The sequence below is a fragment of the Periplaneta americana genome, chromosome 6 (assembly GCF_040183065.1).
Source record: "Periplaneta americana isolate PAMFEO1 chromosome 6, P.americana_PAMFEO1_priV1, whole genome shotgun sequence".
NCBI lineage: Eukaryota > Metazoa > Arthropoda > Insecta > Blattodea > Blattidae > Periplaneta > Periplaneta americana.
Genome location: NC_091122.1, coordinates 18792689 through 18812225, shown reverse-complemented (window position 1 = coordinate 18812225; position 19537 = coordinate 18792689). Strand labels below are relative to the sequence as shown.

The window sequence follows — 19537 nt, the reverse complement described above, 5'->3', positions numbered from 1 at the left end:
TCATAGGTCATCACTTCACCTAGAGTTTTTGTGAATTTTATAAACTAGTTTCTCCTCTGTAATGCTATCAACATGCTCAAACTATTTTAGTTTTTAGGACTGATTAAATGCATTATATTTTTATTTACATTATATTACTAATAATGTTATTTATAGCAATGCTTCAACTCCTAGATATTATATTATCAAAATTATAGTCTGAGGATGACTTTGCTAATCATAATTTATGGAGAAAGAGATAAAATAAAATACAATTTGAGCAATGCTTCTTATATTTGTATGTGATTATGCAAGCAGAAATTATATTTCGGCAACATAAAACAAGTGTTAGTGAAGTGTTCCATTTTTTATAGGCCTACTAATTGTTTTAGTGGGTTCAAATATTGTTCTCATTTAGTCTATGATTATAATGGTCAGAGCGAGAGGAAGTCACTTGTCATATTATCACTTTATATTGAGCAGAGCCTGCAACATTTTGAGACACAAATGTAACCCGCCATGATGGATTCTATCTTTCTTCTTCTGTTTCTCCACTGAAAACTATCCTTAGAAGATTCTTTGTGTACTCATGTTCTTCCTGAAAAAAGAAGAAATAAACATACAATTAAATTTCACACTGGTGAAAATGATGAAATTCTGTGAATTTTTCAATGATGTAAATAGTTTTCCTCACAACAATATAGGATATCGCACTATAATTCAAAGTTTACAGTTTAAATGAAAGTTGAATATAAGAAGTACAGTGTAGAACTCTACACAAAACAGAGGAAATTACAAAAGTACTCTGTTTTTTCATTAAATCATAACCAATAATGCTTTAAATATTAATACCTTTATTATTTAAAAAAAAAAAAAGTGTGTTAGAATACATACCTGTCGATCTTCTTTTCCTTGATTCTCTTGGAATAAATTACGAAGAATTGAACGTAATTGTAGTTGTGGTTGGCGACATTCATTTAAAGATGGTGGGTGGTTCTCAACAAGGGCTAACAGAGCAGACAAAAGATGTTCCAAAGCTGGCTGACGACCTGCACTCACTAAACCCACCAACTGTTCCACAAAGCCCATTTTAAACAATTCATCTGTAAAAGAAATATCTCTACATTAATACGAATAAATTAACAAGAACACATTACACATTTTTTAATTTTCTTACGTTTTGTATTTACCTCTTATAGCTGGCTTGCGACCACATATGTAAGTCAGAAGGAATGCTGATTTAATTTGCAATTTTTCTACATGGCTTTGCATAGCTCGCAATAGAATTGAGTAACCTTCATGGCGACCAAATTCTTCAAGAGCAAGATCGTTTTCCCGAATTAAGCCTGAAAAATTAATATTACATTAGCAATATACAATATAATACAACATCACAGGTTTCAGATGATAATAAGAAATCTTAGGTAATAATGTTTTATTTAATCATTCTCAATCCTCAAGTGACTGAAGTCGGATGTTACTGCGAAAATAAATGGATGAAACAAATGTAACAAATTCAGGCACTTGAACACCTGTCACAAACCTGCTGCACCATACAGAATTCATCAAACGTTCTGTAAATCGAATCCTATTTAGTGAGAAAGTATCGAGTGGACTAAACTATGACTGAGACATCAAAAAATCTGAAATTATGTTATGATAATAAATGTCAGAAAATTAATTCATATTGTGATGTACGAGATGTGTCTGATATTAGTTACTTAATAACTGAATTGTAACCACAATGATCAATACTTCAGCTACATGAAGCAAATATATTTTACCAGACTAATACGAGGGATGAAGGCATCGACACTAGACTGATCTCTCTTCTCTGTGCATTTCTCTTGCAGGTACCAAGATAACTTATGAGGACAATAACAAAACTATTTCCTACTAGCATTGTAGTTCACAAAATCAGAACTTTGCTTTTGATTTTTTTTTAATTGGGTTATTTTACGATGCTGTATCAACATCTAGGTTATTTAACGTCTGAATGAAATGAAGGTGATAATGCCGGTGAAATGAGTCTGTGGTCCAGCACCGAAAGTTACCCAGCATTTACTCTTATTGGGTTGAGGAAAAACCCTGGAAAAAACCTCAACCAGGTAACTTGCCCTGACCAGGATTGGAACCTGGGCCACCTGGTTTCGCGGCCAGATGCGCTGACCATTATTCCACAGGTGTGGACTTTGCTTTTGATTGGTATTCTATACTGTAATTTTAATGTGTCTCAGCCTCCTATCAGATTGAGTATCGGGTCTTTCCTGGGAGTAAAAGGTGATAGGAGCATTCTGGCGACCACACCACATTATTCTAGTGTCGAGGTCAAGAAAGCATGGGGCTCTAACTCCACGGCATCCAAATGCCTTCAATGTGTGTAATCTGTGACTTACATGAAAGAGCATATAATGCCTTTACTCGAACTTGTGGATTAGGATCAATATCAACAAGAGACAGAAGTACAGGCAGTAGCCCAGCTTCCAGCACTCGCTCCTGACAGTATGGGTTATTCTGTGTCAATTCCGCAATAATTTCAGCTGCTCTCCAACGTAAACTTCCATGGGCTGAATCCAAGCATGGGCGAAAAATGCAGAATCCTCCAATCTTATGGAAATCTTAAAAATAATAGAATACTCTATTAGCTATTACTTGTCAAAAATCATTTGACTAAAGAAGCTCTGCAACTTTATCACAAGTAACATTTAACTGTTTCACACAGCAATGTTTGAAAATACAAAAATGAAAAATAGTAATTACTGTATCAACAATATAATAACAATCCGCAGTTTAAAAACGTTTAATTAACCTTAAAATAATTATAATTAACAAGTAAGATCATAAAGATTTTTTTTACACTGGACACTTGATATAATCATTCATTTAAGTGTTCCCTGTTCCCCTTTGGAAGAAATGTACCAAAGGAGTGGATTACTTTGACATCTTAGTTGTTGCCAGCAGTTGATGAGAAAGTGAAGGATTACTGGAGAAATGATGACAAGGAAAACTTCAGTGTCCCGTGAAAAGCTGCACCAAACATTGTCATTTTCTACCATAAATTCCAGTTTAGCTCGCCGTTATCTGAATTTGCGTATCTGGCATGAAAAGTTAACACACTAACTGTTTGATTCGAGTACACATATGGAATTTATTTTAAAACATTATATGTTGTACTCCCTATGCTTTACTCTCATCACATTTCTTCTTTAAAATACCAGCTATAAAATTAATGTTAATTTCAATGTATGTTACAAATGATACATGCACACTTAGCTAGCCTTTATGAAAGAGTGCTTTGTGTTGAAAATATAAACATAATGATGATCAGATGTAAGCAGGGATTGTTGATACATTGGTTATGGGTCTAATGTGAAAAAAAAATTATGGGAATAATATGAAGAAAACATTAAATAACTCTGAGAATACTACTTCTAAATTCTGAGGTATCAATAATATTATTGTTGATCCCCTACTAAAATTTATTTTCATATACAGGTGATTTATTAATGATTTACTGAGCACCCTAATTAGCCTATATTACAATGTTATAAATAATAACTGTGCCTCTGTAAATGTATCAAAATTTTAATATAATCAGACAATATCAAATTCTAAAAGCTTTACTTTTCTAAAAAGCATATTATAACATTATTAGCACATTACTGAGATTCTGCATCAAAGATAGTTTACATTCTTATTTTTCTCTTAAAAATATTCTAAACTTTCCCATCGTATTCAGGAATGTTTAATATTGTGATCAACTGCAACATGCAGGTCACACAATATGCCCAATGCCATTTAAATTTATGTTCTGTCATAAAAAATGTGCAAGAGAGAGACAAAAGAAAAATCTGTTCCGAAAAATTATGACTGGTACGTGATGTTAAGTTTAATTACATTCCTGATTGTGTGACAGATATATCAGATTTTAGTTTGCTGAATACTGCACTAAAATAAACAAAACACCTCAATTACAGCTCATAAAAGGCCTTTTACATCATTAAATCGAAACTCTTTTTTAAAATTTCCACACAGATAAATACTGTAAAATAGAAGTGATTACAAAAACATAGCTGCCAATACAAAATGTAAAACATAAAAAATATGTTTAAAATATAACATGAAATATAGTAGAACCCCGCTGGTCCGAACTAATTTGGACTATCAAAATTTCGAATTAAATGAGGGACAGGAATGCAAGCAGGGAAACCACGCCTTATCCCCTCTCCAACCCTTCAATAGCCACCACTTTGTCAACATTATCTTCTTTTCATCAGAAGAAGCTGACAAAGTAAATTGTACATACTGCATATCATACATTTTGAGTTTTTAAATAGGCTACTGTAGAATTAAAATGGTCGAGTTTCAGTTGAAAATATATATATACATTTTTTTTTTTTTGGATTAGTTAGGTTCAGACTAGCAGGGTTCTTCTGTAGTCAAATTTAAGGAATTAAGGGACATGCACTCCTACTGTCTCTCAGTACTAGTCTGAAAAGCAAATTATCATATCTTGTGGGTAACAATCTTTTCATTACTAGTTACCGTATGTGCAAGAACACTTGTCAGACTATAGCGCCTGGAATGGCAAAAAGTTATCTGTGAGAACTTGTGATGTGCTTGCCAGATGATAGTGGAGACAGTAAAAGTGCTGGTCTCCTAGGTTTGACTCACTGTGTACTAGTACCTGAATAACACTGCTGCTTTTTAACAAAAACAAGCAAGATGCGTGTGTCTTACACTACAACAGAGGCAGATTGGACTTGTAAGTCACAATTGAACTAGAACAGTATCTAATATGAACTTTGTAATTTTTTTTCAAGTTGGTCTATATTTTATTACTAGAATAAATACTTAATCCATTAAATTTACTAATTATTTTAAAGTGCTAAACACAAACCATTAGCCGTGTCCATATTGTCCACATATGCGGCTATTTGTTCCAATGCTTGCTCGCTTTCAGTAGGATCATCTTCTAATTCAAGATTTCCAGCTCTCTTCAAGACATTAATAGCCTCAATTAACATCTCAATTACATCAACAGTCATTGATTTCAAAGTGTTCTCCAAAAAAGTTTTCCTCTGAAAATAAGTCAAATTATTAATATTATTTTATTATACCCTTTTGTGCAAGCAGAATTCAAAAAGCCATCTGTATAGACCTACAATATGTGAAATTTTATTTTGTAGACTACACCTAAAATTAACAGTTATATTTATCACGTTTAGACATCTTCTCTGACAAGTTGTTTTTTTTTTTTTTTTTAAGATTAACTACAAAAATCTATGGAGACGGTGGAAAAATTGGCTAGACAAATAACTTTACTTTAATTAAATATTTCTCATCATCTAATTACTTTGATCATTTGAGAAAACAAACTTCATACAATATATTTGAAGTTGATACTATGCTTAAATTGTAATTTATCAATTTTAAAATATTTTGTTAAAAAAATTGAAGGGTACACTGTAGAAGCTCCATGATAGGTAGGCGTTTCTATGGCAACTGATCATTTGATGTAATAGCCCCATATGGACAAGCTTTTTTCTTAACCTGAAATGCCCGGCTAAACTTGCGCTGGAGTAAGTTCCCTTCATACTCTGCTTACCTTGCATATACAAATTTGTGACAGGTTAGGTTTGGTTACTTTAGACTTTTGTTAAGCCTTGCATACACCATAAACTGCATCTCCACCAAAAAATCCTTCATAAATTCAACGATTTTCACTTTCCAAAATCATCGGAACTACCTCAGCGCTAGTTTCATTAAACGTGGACTTCAGGACTGTTTTCTCCAAGTACAAATGATACATTGTATACATAAATAAAACAACGTGAGTATCTGTAGGTATTACTCACTATAAAAAGGCAGATAGGATTGACTTGCATGAAAAATGGACCTAATTTCTTACATTTAGGGCCTACTTCACAAATATATGACTTACAAAATCGGATAATTGAATTTATACTCTTTCATTAAACAGTTACAGATAGTGTTGTACAGTATACAGGACACCGGGGAACATCAAATTTTAACACAAATGTGTTTTATTCATCAGAAAAACGTAGGGTACCTAATATAAACTGGTCACATTGATTTTTCAAACATTAAAACAAGTTACCTCCTCATCCATTGGTCCGGGTATAAATTGTGTACTTTGATTTGATGCATTTTGCCCTGTTGTAGAAGCCTCAACACTGAATCTAAGTAAGTCCTGTAAATTATGAGGTTGTCTTGGTTGATTCGGCTGCACTGTGACATTCCTTTCTTCAGGTGTTGGATATTGAAGTGCACCCATTATCCTTGGATTGTTAGAGTTCATATTTTCACTACCGTCACCTGTTCCTCTTTCACTTGCCATTTCGCTTCAGATGCTATGGATTAATTATTTGAAACACAAATACCAGAAATTACAGCAAAACATTTCACTTCTATAGCAACAACCACCATGCGTTTGCACAGAGACTTCTGGTTCGCACTTACGTATCGTCTGCTGTGAAGATTGACTTTCTTGTCGAAATCGAATGTTATCGAACATTCCAGTAGCAGCAACGTGAGCAAAATTAATTCCACATTGTTCAATGTGTACAGGCTGCAGATATCTTGTTTTATAATTTAAAAAAATGTTTACGTTCAAAATTAAATTTTCGCAAGAAATTTATTAATATGCTACAGTTTTTTAAACTTATATAACTGAATATGTTGAAATGAGACTTTATATAGTTAGTTAAACTCTGCGATAGGTGGCAACCTGGACCGACCTAGATGACAGAAGGAAATTAAATCATAATAATTTGCGAAACAAAATATGGATCTCATTTCGCATTTGAAACTCTTTATATTTCCTAATTATTTGTAGTACAAATGCTTTATCGTCGCAGGAGTTACCACCTTCCTCCTAATGAAAATCCATGATGTAGGTTACAGTATTTTATGACCAGTTTCTTTTATCAAATTGAGAATGTTTGAAAGTTATGCTTACATATATATCTCTTTAAAAACTCTCACGTGAGATGGCTACCTGGTCTAAACCATCAGCCTAATATGCAGGAAATCTGAGTTTGAGCTAGAATTAGGTTTGGGACTTTTCATTAAAAAAATCCATAGTGACACGTGGTGAAAAAGATCGCAGTTGGTAGTTTTTTCATTTCGGAGTTCTCCCATTATTTTAATATACGCATCAACATCATTCCATAATTTTTCCCATCACTGGTTGGTGATAAAGAGGGCTAGGACAGGGAACATGTGAGATTGCCTGCATAGACAACTCGATACACAGCAGAAAATGCTCCTAGTTGAGGGTAGCACAATATATCAACATTATTGACAATGTTGAGCCACAATGACCCTCTCTACCATCACAGGTTTCAGATTGGTTCTACTCTTTCGTCTTATTCGTTTACGGGTTTCAGATTGGTTCTACTCTTTCATCTTATTCGTTTATCTAGTGACATATATTTTCTTTCATTTGGGAGCACTATATCTGTAATATTGTTTTATTTATATTTGAGGGGTTTTAGGTATGTTTCAGCATTTTCATTCATTCCAGTTTGTCAGTGATGTTCAAGTACATATTCATGATAGCAAGCAAATACTACCAGTAAGATCATTGTATAACCTCAATTGCCAGCACAATCTTATGTAACCTAACTAAAATTTACACTTACCATTGACAATATTGCTGGAAATGTCTGCCACTCTGTTGAATGCCTCATACCTTATGAACAAATTCTGGGATACGAAATACATGTGTGATTCTAATTAGTCTGATTGTAAGATACTGTTTTTCAGATTCTGTCCTGTGTGAGGATTTGTTGAATAGGCCTTGTCTTTAAGACCTCTCATAGGTAAAATCACACAGGCTAAGAATGAAAAATATTGGTAGACACAAATTACAGCTCATTATTAATAATTGTTTCTTTTGTTAGTTGTGACGTTAATTTAAGTTTCTACTCTTGTTATCATAGATACCATTGGTCCTTAATTCTTTTAACATTAACCTGCACTACTGCCAAGGATTTATTCAGTTACAACATACTGGGGCTTTCTGGTCTATTTATTAAAAAAAAAACTCTCAAATTGTCACAACTTTTCACTATGTGAACTGTGTTCTTGTAAGGCATGATAGCACTAGAAAATTGTCTTTTGAATGTAGTTCGACATTCTGTAACTCATTTTCTGGGGTGGGAAACTCGTATTGTAAACAGAGCAGTCAGTATGAGTATCTACGTACAACAGGAACTGTAGCGGGAGCAGCTAAGCTCTCTGAGAGTGGCTGTTTCCCATCCATGCTCATTTTGTTTATATTATGCACTGTGCATTAATATACATTGTTTCAAAGAATACTTTACACCAGTCATATGTTTATAGAAAAGTAATTTCATCATTCCAGTACAGTAAATGAGCATGATTTTGTTACACTTGTATATTCTGAATAGGATTGAATCACCTCCCTCATATTTCCCTGCAAGTTTATATTGTGTATGTGGAAGGTGCCTTTTACCAGTGGTAGTAGTGTCAGTGAGTGGGAGTGGGTCAGAGCCATAAAAGTATAATACCAGTATGAAATAAATTTTTTCATTCTTAGTAATTAAAAGAAACCATGCTTAAATGAATTCTTGTATTTTGGTAATGAAATATAATGATATTCATATAAATAGATAAAGGTGCGAGACTATTTTATATTCTCAGGTCAGCCCACGAAATATACAAAGTATTATTTTTCCTAGAACTGCCATTGCTTTACCACCTATTTTAAGGAAAATTGTTAATTAGGAGATGAGAATAAGACAGAAAGGCAGAGAACATTGAAATAATTTTCACAATTAATCTTTAAAAAGTGAGTGTTATTAGAGATTTTATTTATTTTTCTTCAAAAAGAGAGATAATTCTTATACTTAATATAAAAGTGTTGAATTGATGAGACTCTCTGAACAACAAACTTAGAATTTGTAGCTCTCTGTATGTCCGTGTAATATTTCACGTGGTTTATAGGTGTAAAATTTGAAAGTTCGTTTAATACCAATTCAATCCTTGAATATGGCACTATCACCAGGAATCAGATATGGTTCTTCAAGATTTAGAGAAAAGAAACTAAAAAAATTAAAACTTTTATAATGTTTTACACCAACGATTATCTGTTTACTTCGTAATCAAGGAAACACTGCATTTAAAAATACTTTAAATTTAATTTTTTTTCTCTGTAAATACAGTATATGTATTAAGAAAATAATTACTTTTTGACAGAATGGGAAACAAGTATGCTGTTGTTTATTGTGCACTGTTGATAACTGGTTTTCAAAACATGGGACGCATACTGTACATGTTTTCCATTCTGTTAGCAGTAATTATTTTGTTCTTATAGAAGAATAGGTCAGCTATGCAATAAGAAAAGTGATCTATTGAAAATTACTTTCTTGTATCTTATTGTTTAATATTATAATTATTATTATTATTATTATTATTATTATTATTATTATTATTATTATTATTATTATATTATCATCAGTGGTTTAGTTGGACTGGAACGCCATTCTGGAAAATAAAAATTATCTATGTTCAAAACCTGAGGATGCAAAACTTGATATCCAGTATGAGTCCATTTGGCAATTGCTAAATTGATAAGGTGAGTTCCTGTAAACATTTTTTTCCAACTAAATTATTAATTATCATCGTCATAATCATCATCTTTATTATTATCATTATCATCGTCATCATCATCATCATCATTATTATTATTATTGTTATTATTATTATTATTATTATTATTATTATTATTATTATTATTATTATTATTATTTATTATTATTATTGAAATAATCCCGTTTAAAATTAAAATTCGTTTTATATGTGCAGTGTTAGACAACAGATTTCACTACCAAATGCTTGAGACCAAGAAAGATAATACTCCAACTTTTTTGTATAAAGTTTTAGTTTGTCTTTCTGAACAAGAGAAACAGAAGACTGGTCACTAAATTTCTTGGAAAACTCTCCAGTCTTCTTTACTGCATCTGCATCTGTAAAATGAAAATAATAATAAAAACTAGAGAAAAAGGCATTTCATTTATTATATATATTATGAACTTCCAAAATAATATATACAGGTGATTGATAATTAAACAAAACAGAGTTTCAATTGTGGGGAGACTACCTCTGATGAATTTTGAGACGTTTTAACTGGCTATACCAATGATTGTACGTGGTTGCAAAACCTAAGCATTGTACACAGAGTACACAAAAGAAAAAATGAAAGTGTAAGAATGAAGTACATAATGCATTAAAATAAAACAGTATAGAAGGAATGTATTTCACGAATGAACCATATTAGGACTGTTCAAAAAGCTACGGACTACAAACAAATCAGTACCAAAGACATCAAGTCCCTACATAAATGGTTAGTAGTTTACGTAGCTTGTGATCAGATCAGACCAAGTGCACTCATGATGAGAATAATTTTAAGACATTATTGATTTCAGGAAGGATAGCAAAAAAAAAAAATGCTTCCCTCAATTTATTTGATATATTATAATAAGTGTCATACACTCCATACCACTTAACTCCTTATAAACTCATTCTGGTGACTAGATTGGCTTTGAACCAGCGATAGTTTGTGTAACTTCCTCGTGGGAGATTTGAAATATAAGTTGTTATAATTATATGACTGATCACAAAGATTTTTTTACGTAATTTATTTCTAACCATTTTTAGTTGCACTGCAAAAATTCAGACTAACATTTGGGCGAAACTATTAGTAAGTAATGTAGATGCAAGTTTTCTAAATGAATAAAAAATTTATAAAATCTAATACAATTATTTATTTTAGATTTTATTTGTTTAAATAGTCCATTTCTTCTCTCACGATTAGAAAATATAAAATGTGGCTACAACCTAGTCTGCTTGCTGTCCCATTCACTCATTGTCTTAATCAGGTCACTACACAACTTTATGCAGGGCACAACCCACTTGCTTCTTTATTTAACTTTACAGTTTCATGCAAAGCTTAAATTTAAATAATGGAGCATTTCTTAACGAAAACTAAACTCTTAAATGTTTGTTTAATTCTTTCAAAATGACTGAAGGACTGCAATGGACAAGAATCTACTATTTTTAAATAAATTAAAAAAAAAATTTAATCAAGGTTTCCAGGTTTTCAGAATGTCAATAAGGAACTGTCTCGCTGTTGAGCTCAAGGAAAAATGCGAAGAACTTCTAAGATAGGAAGAAATCCTTGCACACTATCTCAGAGCATGTACTAGTGTGATAAAACAAAGTACAATGCGAACATACCATTTTCTTGGATCACTGAAGCATTTACATTATTATTGATTAATCATTTATATATTATACAAATTTGGGAGGAACAGTATTGATATTTGGAATTCATATTTATAAAATGTAATATTTCTGGAAGCATTTGGTATACATTCCTCTTATATTGGTTTTCATTAATGTATTGAATTTTTAAACACAATCTTATTTGATATTACTACTTAATATATGATGAACATTCATATTTGGTTTATTTTTTGGCATTAGTTAAACATGATCAGTCTTTGTAAATGTCAAAATAGAAAATGTTGGCAGTCTAGGATACAATGTCCAATATATCAGGTCCATATGGGACAAGATTTTCTGGTTTAAGTAAGGGACATCGCATACAATACAAGACACCTGGCAACTCAACTTCTATAATTGTCTGCTTGTTTTACTGTATTATGTAGTTTAGTCCTGTGTTCTACTTGCCTGAGCATTTAGAACGTTTAGCTTCCGTCATTAATTGATACATATCAGACAAAGCTGCCAGTAGATAGAATGTGCAGTTGATGTCCTCAGGTCCAGTTAAGATACATTGCACATCCTCTTTCATGCAGTTTACACTTTCATTTGATCCACTGATCCAGGTACACTGTGGAGAAAAAGAAGCCACTGAGATACTGAAAGGCCTTTGTGATTTGTCCAGTAGTTTTAACAATAAAATGCTACTTCCAAATATACAGGGTGACGAAAATTTCGATGCCCAAAACTGCTAGGCATAATAGCAAAGATCAAAACAATGTTTTTTTGTTAAATAACCATGGGTCTAGAATTGGCATGGAGCGACTAGTCAACCTTCATAATTCTTAAGAGATTGTAGAACATTTTTAGGTTTGGTTGGAAATATTCTACATTAATTGTGACAATAAGTACTGAGTTATGCATTTTAAAACAAGTGTTCAAAGTAACTGCCAAAGAGGCAGTAGAGATTCTCCTGCTCACTGAAAAATGTGAGATGTCCTCTGGATGGTTGCGGCTGCTACAGCGATACATACAACAAGATCCATTACAGAGTCAAAAGGTGTAGAATGAACCTAGATTTTCTTGTAATGTCCCTGAAAGAAGTCCAATAGGGAGAGATCTGGAAATCTTGCAAGCCAATCCACAGGTTCTTCCTGGCCTATCCGCTGATTGCTGAAAGTAGTGTTAAGAAATTCGTGGACTAGGCCACCGAAGTGAACTGGAGACTCATCATGTTGACACCAATTCATTTTCCATTGAAAATTTGCCTTCCTTTCATAGCTCTCTAATATTTTACTGTGAACAAAACTTGTGGCAAAATGGTTTAAGTTACTACCCAACTGCAATTCTTCGGACATGTCATTGCAAACTTGGAAGTCGAAAAATATTATGTATATTCTTTTCATGTTCAGTCAGGTTTCCCACGTTACTAAAGTGTTTGCATGTAGGTAGATTACTATGCATTCTGTAATTTTACTTCACTTTGACATTAGCTAATTGTAAGTCACCTGATTTTACAACTTGCAAGAATTATTTATTGCAAACCAAATTCAAGTGATACTTCACTTTGATATCACCTGGTTGTAAGAAAATCGTCTGCTTCTACAACTTGTCAGAAATTACTTCAGCGACCACTAGAGTTCTCTCCAATTGGAAAAGAACTCCTCGCAGATGCTCGTAAAAAGACGAGCATCGTGTGTAGCATAATGATACCTTTAAATTTAAAATATAATTGTTGATGTTGCGACACTGAATAACTGTTTCGACATTTAATTCAATGATACAGTACAAACAGAAAAGCTGAATTCCATGAATTAACAGAGACTAAGTGGGAGGGGGAAGGAAGGAGAGGAAGAGAGGGAAAGTGAGGAAAATAAGACATATATATGTGTACGCACATTAACAGCCTCATGTGCTACAGCCTCAACAGCAATAACAGCTGAATCATAAGTGTGATTGAGACTCAGATTTCCAGAGAGGCTCACAAAAGTGCTGCAAGCCTCTGCAGGCATACTGTGATGTTCACCATTGAAGAATCGAGATGTGTAACAATAAGCACCAATCAGATTAAGAATGTTGAATTTCACACATGGTGATGGAGCAGTTTTCTGTAAAAAGAAAACATTTTGTTGAGAAACAGAAACTGAATTATACAAAACTTCAGAAAGTTTATGATACCTACTGTCGATAAACACACTAAAACTGTTAGGAAGCATTAAGAGTCTATATTTCATTTATATGTAATACATTAACACCTTAATTAAATTTTACCGAAATCTGGTGAAAAGAAGGCACATTATTCTTTATTTTTGGGCAGTTCACTCTATAGTCTGGATATTCAGTTTCCATTTCTTCAACCAGAACTTTCTTCTTTCTGTAATTGAAACAAATACAACTAATTACATTTTGAGATGAAATTACAAAAGAACATCACAAAGGAATTACAGCATTATATCTGTATAGTTTGAACCCTTTGCCATTAGCTAATTTACTTACAATGTATATTAACCATAAATGTATAATATGTTATGTAAATTTAGATTTTACATTTATTTAGCATTCATGCACTATAAAATCGTCATTCTTGAGCTTTATGAAAGTGACATAGGCTACTTTCGTTTCATTATATCAGGCCCATCCAGAAAATAATTACCGACAGCATATATCTTCTGTGGGACGTGTGGTAGCATCACAGTTGAGACATAACACTGCAAGGAAGAAGGTCGCGGGTTCGATTCCCGATGGAGTCATGGAGTTTTCTATCGATCCTTCCAGCAGCACTATGGCCCTGGGATCTACTCAGCCCGAACAGAAATGAGTACCAGGAGCATTTCTTTGTTGGTAAAGGTGGCAGCCATGTAGGACTGACATCCCTAATGCCATTAAATGCTGATGGTCTGTAAAGGTGAGAGCCATAACTTCTCGCCACTCTCTGGGTCGATTTGGCCTGTCAAGGGATTAACTTTACTTTTATATGTCTTTTATATATATTATAAAAAAAGTTATGATTTATTTAACGACGCTCGCAACTGGAGAGGTCATATGAGCGTCGCCGGTGTGCTGGAATTTTTGTCCTGCAAGAGTTCTTTTACATGCCAGTAAGTCTACTGATATCAGCCTGTCGCATTTAAACACACTTAAATGCCATCGACCTTGGATGGGATCGAACCCGCAACCTCGAGCATAGAAGGCCAGCACTATATCAACAATGCTACCGAAGGCGACAAGATATTATATCTGCACATGTTCAGATATCTGAGCTTTACATGTAAACTTATTCTCCTGCTCAAGTACAAACTGCAGGATTTGTTTACTGTGAGCTAGACAACTTAAGAATCCACCAATTGTGAAGTCCAGTCGATAATAAAATTTCTGAATGCACAGAATGTTTGTTCTGCAAATATTCATCGACATATTTTCTAACATTATGGATAAAACGTAATGGGACTGTGAGAAAGTGGTAAGAAAGTTCATTGAAGACTGGAAAACTGGAGAAAATGTGTGTCAAATAGGGGAAACCTTGGAAACTACAGGACGTCTAGCAACCCTATAAACAAAAGTTGCTCTGCTCATTCTAAAAACTGGTAAAACATCCTCCCTACAGTCCAGGCCTTGCAAGAAAATATTTTCAAGTCATCCTACAGCTGAATAAATTCCTTAGATAATAGAAGTTCGGGAACGAGATGAGACAAACATAAGTGATCAGACTGGCTTATGACGCACAAGGCAAACCTCTATGCAGAGGGTATAGGAAAACTGGTACCTTAACAGAAACTGAAATGTATCAGTTAAGTAAGATACGTAGATTTTATAGTTTCCATGCTGTAGCATCGTCATGTAAGGTACCATGTCTAGGAATTGTGTTACAGAATGAGCACTAGTTCGAGTCCTCATAAAATTTTGGTGAGTGTTATGGGACAGGTGGTCAATTTGGGGAGCTGCGACAGGTAGTGAAATCTGGTTTCAAAAACCAACTATGACTGGAGGGTCATCATGCTAACCACACACTACTTCTGTACTTGTTCGATAATGGTTCATCTCTGCCAAGGCATGTGGAAGTGAGACCAACAATTGGTTGGTTGGTCTTGGGCCATGATGGGCTGTTTTGTGCCATGGATTAAAAAAATGTGTTAATTTATAAAAAATAATAAAAAACACATTAAGTTATAAGTTTTTTTATACCCAAATGATAATTACTTTCTGAATGTACCTCGGGCAATATACTACAATAATTATTTGTAATGACAACCTATAAAGCCACCACGGTTCCCATGGTGCTACAAGTTCACTGGCATCTCCACTCTGTAACATTTCCTCAAATTCTTGTCTTTCTGCAGGTGTTAGTTTTTCCCATACAGAATCAGCATCATCTAGATTCACATTTCTCATCCTCTCGTGCAAGTCAGGCATGCTGTCATCATCATCAGAATCTGAAAATAAAGTCGTATATTATGAGCAATATTAAGATTTAAATTAATATTGATGCCAACATTTCTACATAAAGAGCTACTGGTATCCTAGTTTATCAATATAATTGTTATGTGTATTTATAAAACTAACAATTTATGCCCACTGACAAATAAACACACAGGTAACATGAAGGATGTTTAATATAGTTTACTGCCATTAATTAAAAGGGAAGACAGATATAAATTGTATCAGAATTAAATATAATTGAAAATTTAAAAGATTACTTAGATTCCAATTGTAATAATTAACAGTGGCGAAGCTCTTAAGAGGCTTTTGAGGTTTAGTCTACCCAAAAAATTTGAGTTATTATTCCTAGTAACAGTAGGCCTATAAGTTCGTAATAATGATGTATCATAACAAATAGTTGCACTCTGATCCATATATTAAATTCACAGTTGGCAGTCCTTCCACTATGGAGAGAGCAGTGCGAGCAGTAAGGCTAAAGGCAAAAGCCTCCTAAGACATGGCTACGACCTTGACTCGCAAGCTTGAGGGAGGACCGGGGAGGCTAATCTTCCGTCACAATATTACGTCGTGCTATATTGGTGTTCTCTGAAAGCACTGCGTTGTTGAGTTTAGTTTAATCAAAAGTGCGTGTGTGTTTTACATATTAATTTTGCGTAAAATGGCTCATACTGAGAGAACACTGAGGTCAATATTTGTAGAATTAAAAGAGAAACAGTTTTTAAGTTGGTATGAAACAAAATGTGCTTACAAAGATAGGAGATCGACACCACATTTACATATTAAAATAACGGATGGAGGAAGACAAAATAGAAATTTTCAATTTTCCTGTTTTAAGAAATATCCTTGACTAACAGGTTGTGCTGAGAAAAATAGGTTTTATCTATATTCTGAAAATGAGTGGTCATCATCTTCTTGTGGGGTCTGTGTCACAAAAAAATTTGATAGAAAAGCCGATAAACATCTCCTCTATAAAAAGATACAAGGTAAGCAGATTTTTTCAGCCTACCCAATATTTTACCTTAGCTTCGCCACTGATAATTAATTGGTGTATTATTAAAAGTACATAATAAAGCTACTTAAAATAGTAAGAATGGCCCCGATGTGCAATTTTTATTAAAGTTACATGTTGCCCATACCAAGATTATTTTCATCATCGTCTTCTGTTTGTTGCAATCTTTTAAAAATCTCAGCCATTTTCCTTTCAGCAACTGGATCTGTGTCCTGAGATTTCAAATCTTCCATAACACAATCCTGATAAAATGCTTCCGAACAATTGACATGAACTTCTGACTGATAGCAGGGCAATGAACAATAAAGAATATTGCATCGTGGACACACATACTTTCCCTTCATCTTTGAACATCTGAAATAAAGACATATTGAATGTTACTGTCAAGACGCATACACTTATAGTACCGGTACATAGACAAGATGGGAAAAATAAATGATTCATTTTATGAAACAAGGACTTGCCCTATTATATTTAAATTAACTAAGGTTTAAATTAAACAGTTATTCTAATCAGAAATAGACTTTTGGGTATTCTACTGTGTCCTGAAACTTAACATTTCCACTCCGGAACTACATACAGGTTCCATCATCAAGGCAGATAGGTAGACCAAACGAGTTACCTACTCTGTTTGGCTCATTATGCCTTTCTACTCAGACGACTGAGACAGGCGATCCCTCTGGCTTAACTATCTGCTCTGATGATGGAACCTCTAGCCTATAATAGTTTCAAAACATTGGAAATATTAAGTACAAAATTTGACAGGAAGCTTACTGGACCCCAGAAACATTTTGGCAACGAGAAAAATCCCACAATGACCCAGGATTGAAAGCGAGATCTTCGAATCCTTGGGTAGTTCCTTTACATACTGAACTACCAGGCCATCAGTTCTTACAAGAAGTTATAACGTAATGATCTCGTGTCCTCTATAATCTTTTTCATGTAACTTTTCACTAGATACAGAATAAGCATAAAAATTATGAACAATTTAAGGCTCTCTTTGAAAGTATGTATACATAATTAAATTACATAAGTTAGGTCAGATGCAACAGTGTTCATGAGTAAGATAGTTATATATAATAAAAGTCAGTCTTCCTTAAGCTACGTTACGCGGTCGAACATCTATACCAGCGTCGTGGTACTACCACTGAAGATGGAGGAGCATTCCTCCGAAACAAGTATGGCTTTTAACCGATTTTATTAATTTTATTCAATCATTAAAAAGTGTTCATATAACTGTATTATATCACTTTTATTATATATAACTATGTATACATCAGTTTTAATTCAGTAAGGAAAAAAATAAGATGTACTGGTAAGGCAATTTGACTATGCAATAAAAAATAAATCTATAACTGAAATACAGGCACAGTTCTTTTATTACCAGTATCTCTCTGCGGGTGAGTGACCGGTACATTTCAAATGGCTTATCTTGGTCGTGGGCATCAGAGTATTAAAAAGCATTGCAAACATTCTGTTCTCTCTCTTCTCCCTCACCATACACTATGACATTGCACAGAGGCAGAAATATACTCTGTACCAGTATGTAGGCCAGATTAGGGCTAGATACTTCAGTGTTAGTTATGTACTTAGTATCACGCTCTATATTCATTTTATTTTATTTTTTACGAGGTTATTTAGCGTTGATGGGATTGGTGATAGCAAGGTGATATTTGGCGAGATGAGGCCGAGGATTCGCTATAGTTTACCTGACATTTGCCTTAAGGTGGGGGAAAACCTCGGAAAAACCCAACCAGGTAATCACCCCAAGCGGGAATCGAACCCGCGCCCGAGCGCAACTCCGTATCGACAGGTAAGCGCCTTAGCCAACTGAGCTACGCCGATGGCCCCATTTTCGGTATCTCACCACACGCGACTAACGTCTGATTTGCGTTTCGTTATGGGTTAAATGAGGGGATAGCTAAGTGACAGGCGGTCGACTTAGGTAACAAGGTTAGTTGAAGGGATAACTAAGTGACGTGAGGCCGAGGAATGTGAAAAGGTTTCAATAATTAAGTACGTTTTCTCTTCCGTGTATTATGTGGGGGGATATCGAAAGTTTCACTTTAAATTAAAATAATTAAATGATATATTTCGCCTTAGCCAACTGAGCTACGCCGATGGCCCCATTTTCGGTATCTCACCACACGCGACTAACGTCTGATTTGCGTTTCGTTATGGGTTAAATGAGGGGATAGCTAAGTGACAGGCGGTCGACTTAGGTAACAAGGTTAGTTGAAGGGATAACTAAGTGACGTGAGGCCGAGGAATGTGAAAAGGTTTCAATAATTAAGTACGTTTTCTCTTCCGTGTATTATGTGGGGGGATATCGAAAGTTTCACTTTAAATTAAAATAATTAAATGATATATTTCGCATTTAAAAGTTCAATCCAGAAAATGGCATAACCTCAAACTATTTTAGAACTTCAAGAATTACACGTTCATAATGTATATTATTCATGCAATGTATACACGATACATATATTACCAACATTTTACAAAGAGAACTGTCTGAATTTATTGATTCTGCCATCGTCTGTTTATTTTGTAAATCTTGTACTGAACATTCAATGTACTTCGTTGACACAGTGAGCTACACTTTATTATTAACATCGGCAACAATGTTGCCAACCCACTCAGAATTTGTTTTGGCAGATCGGTGGTGACACTGCTAGATTTTCGCCAGATTTTAATTGAGTAGGAATACCGCAAGGAGTTAGAATAGAGTCTATAATCTATATGTCATGGTCATAGTCTATACTCTAGCCCATTGTTATGCCGTGTGCGTGTGCAGAGAATTTATTTAGCAACTTTTAGACTTCGACTATAGTGACTTTT

The 19537-nt window shown here is 34.0% G+C and overlaps 2 protein-coding genes across 4 annotated transcripts; both read right to left on the bottom strand.

The window, feature by feature from the left end:
* Positions 1-266: 266 nt before the first annotated feature.
* On the bottom strand, positions 267-6616 carry LOC138701089 (hsp70-binding protein 1). The gene is made up of 6 exons (XM_069827663.1): positions 6101-6616; positions 4880-5060; positions 2376-2597; positions 1170-1325; positions 874-1082; positions 267-577 (listed from the first exon to the last, which is right to left on the bottom strand). The coding sequence occupies exons 1-6, from the start codon at positions 6338-6340 to the stop codon at positions 509-511; spliced, it is 1077 nt and encodes a 358-aa protein (XP_069683764.1). The 5' UTR covers positions 6341-6616; the 3' UTR covers positions 267-508.
* Positions 6617-8605: 1989 nt separating this feature from the next.
* LOC138701087 (zinc finger HIT domain-containing protein 2) lies at positions 8606-19347 on the bottom strand. 3 transcript variants are annotated; one of them, XM_069827660.1, is made up of 7 exons: positions 19188-19313; positions 16827-17053; positions 15503-15683; positions 13525-13627; positions 13152-13361; positions 11722-11884; positions 8606-9995 (listed from the first exon to the last, which is right to left on the bottom strand). In XM_069827660.1, the coding sequence occupies exons 2-7, from the start codon at positions 17041-17043 to the stop codon at positions 9823-9825; spliced, it is 1047 nt and encodes a 348-aa protein (XP_069683761.1). In that variant the 5' UTR covers positions 17044-17053; positions 19188-19313; the 3' UTR covers positions 8606-9822. The 3 variants fall into 3 exon arrangements, with proteins under 3 accessions (XP_069683761.1, XP_069683762.1, XP_069683760.1); XM_069827661.1 differs by lacking the exon at positions 19188-19313 and adding an exon at positions 18084-18565; XM_069827659.1 differs by having other exon boundaries at positions 8607-9995; positions 19192-19347.
* Positions 19348-19537: the final 190 nt, after the last annotated feature.